At 23.4% G+C, this 1,745-nt stretch overlaps 1 protein-coding gene across 1 annotated transcript; it reads left to right on the top strand.

The window, feature by feature from the left end:
* The first annotated feature begins 351 nt into the window (after positions 1-351).
* Positions 352-1,741, top strand: LOC105456307. The gene is made up of 3 exons (XM_011700257.1): positions 352-593; positions 679-1,296; positions 1,652-1,741. The coding sequence occupies exons 1-2, from the start codon at positions 398-400 to the stop codon at positions 1,032-1,034; spliced, it is 552 nt and encodes a 183-aa protein (XP_011698559.1). The 5' UTR covers positions 352-397; the 3' UTR covers positions 1,035-1,296; positions 1,652-1,741.
* The last annotated feature ends 4 nt before the right edge of the window (positions 1,742-1,745 follow it).

Below are 1,745 nucleotides of genomic sequence, written 5' to 3'. Positions count from 1 at the left end.
TAAAAAGAAAATTAGTCGCTTTACCAGATAATCAATCTGAAATTGATACATATGTTACATTTCCATTATTACATTTTAACTAATAAACAATTTAAAATTGTTTTATTTGAACTTATAACTACTTGTTTTATATCTATTATCTAATTATTATATCAAAATGTGTAATTTTAATCAACAGCCTTTATAAATTCTGTATAAAGAAAAATTTAAAATATTGAAATTAAGTAATAGACTTGGCTAAACAAAAATTTAATTATAAATTACCAAAAAAAAATCAATATTAAGAATCAGAATAAAAAAGAAATTATTTTATTAATTTTATTGATAAAACATTTAATGGATTTAATATAATAGTTTTATTTATATAAATATAAAATAGTATTTATTTTAGTTAATTATGTATTGTGTGGCTGAATTCACTGAAACCGCAGAAACAGAAGTTATACCAATAAGATGGATTAATAAAGAAGAAACTAGATGCTTTTGGCCTGATCATTATAAAAGCGATCGAGTAAAAAAAGCTATTTTATGTATTGAAAGTCCTAATCCAGAAAAATGGAGCAAATATTCCCTCAGAATATTACATAAATATAGTGAGTAAATTTATTAAATTTAAAAAGAAAAACAAACTTTATATTAATAATAATAAATAGATATGATAATGAACTTTGATTGCAGATTCATATCAAGAAGCTTGTTCTCATTTATCAAAAGCTGTATATACTTCTCATCTTGATTCAGAAGAAGATCTAGAGAATGAATGCAGATCTAAAAGAAAAACAAGATCGAAGATTTATGCTTCAAATGAAGAGAGCGAGGAAGAGAACCTTGTTTCAAAAAAAGTTAGACACGACAAAAATAAGAGTAAAATAGGGTCTCTTGGATTATTTGAGAAATGTTCTTCAGGCAGGGAAAACTTAATGCTATTAAACTCTGTAGCTGAATCGTCATATGAAAAAAATTTTGCAGAAAAGGAAAATTTTAATTCCTCTATTATTCCTACTATCTCTACAAATAATAATAATAAACGTTGAATGAAAAAGAAACCTCCCTTCCAATCAGAAATTTATTCTTCAAGTGAAGAAAGTCTTTTATCAAAGAAACAAAGGCAAAACAAAAATAAAGTGAAGTCTCCTCCTATAATTAGAGCACCTGATAAATATTCAGACAGGGAAGACATTACTCTAAATTCTTCTTTAGTAGAGGTATCACGTGCAAGGAATTTTACAGAAGAAAATGAAAATACTAATTCCTGTGTTATGTCTACTACTCCTATAAATAATAACAAAAATACAGGTACTAGTTTTTTATAAAATTATAATATTTGATTAAAGTAAAAGAAAAAAAAGGAAATAGTTTTTAATTTTATTTTTGTTCAACATCAAATTTAAAAAATTTGTAATGGATAAGGTGCTGAATATATTTACAAAAATGTTTGCTATTAAACAAATTTTTTTATAGATTATATCAAATTTAATCAACAATATTACTAATAAAGGATGAGTAACAGTCCTTTAAAGTTATTGATAATCAACTTAATCAGTGTATTTTAAAATGTTTATTATTAATATACTTTTTCTTAATTTTAAATTAGTCAAAGTTGTTCTTACTTACATTAAATTAATTAAATTTATATTCTTTTTTTGAACAGAATCACTGGAATTATTAATTTTGAAAAAGCTTAGGAAGCTCAATTACATACAGAATAATATTATAGTACCTGTTATACAGGAAATATTAACTCT

This window comes from Wasmannia auropunctata, unplaced genomic scaffold, assembly GCF_000956235.1.
Source record: "Wasmannia auropunctata unplaced genomic scaffold, wasmannia.A_1.0 LD336106.1, whole genome shotgun sequence".
In the NCBI taxonomy this organism is placed as follows: Eukaryota; Metazoa; Arthropoda; class Insecta; order Hymenoptera; family Formicidae; genus Wasmannia; species Wasmannia auropunctata.
Note: the sequence above shows the minus strand (reverse complement) of the source record. Positions and strands in the feature narration are given on the sequence as shown.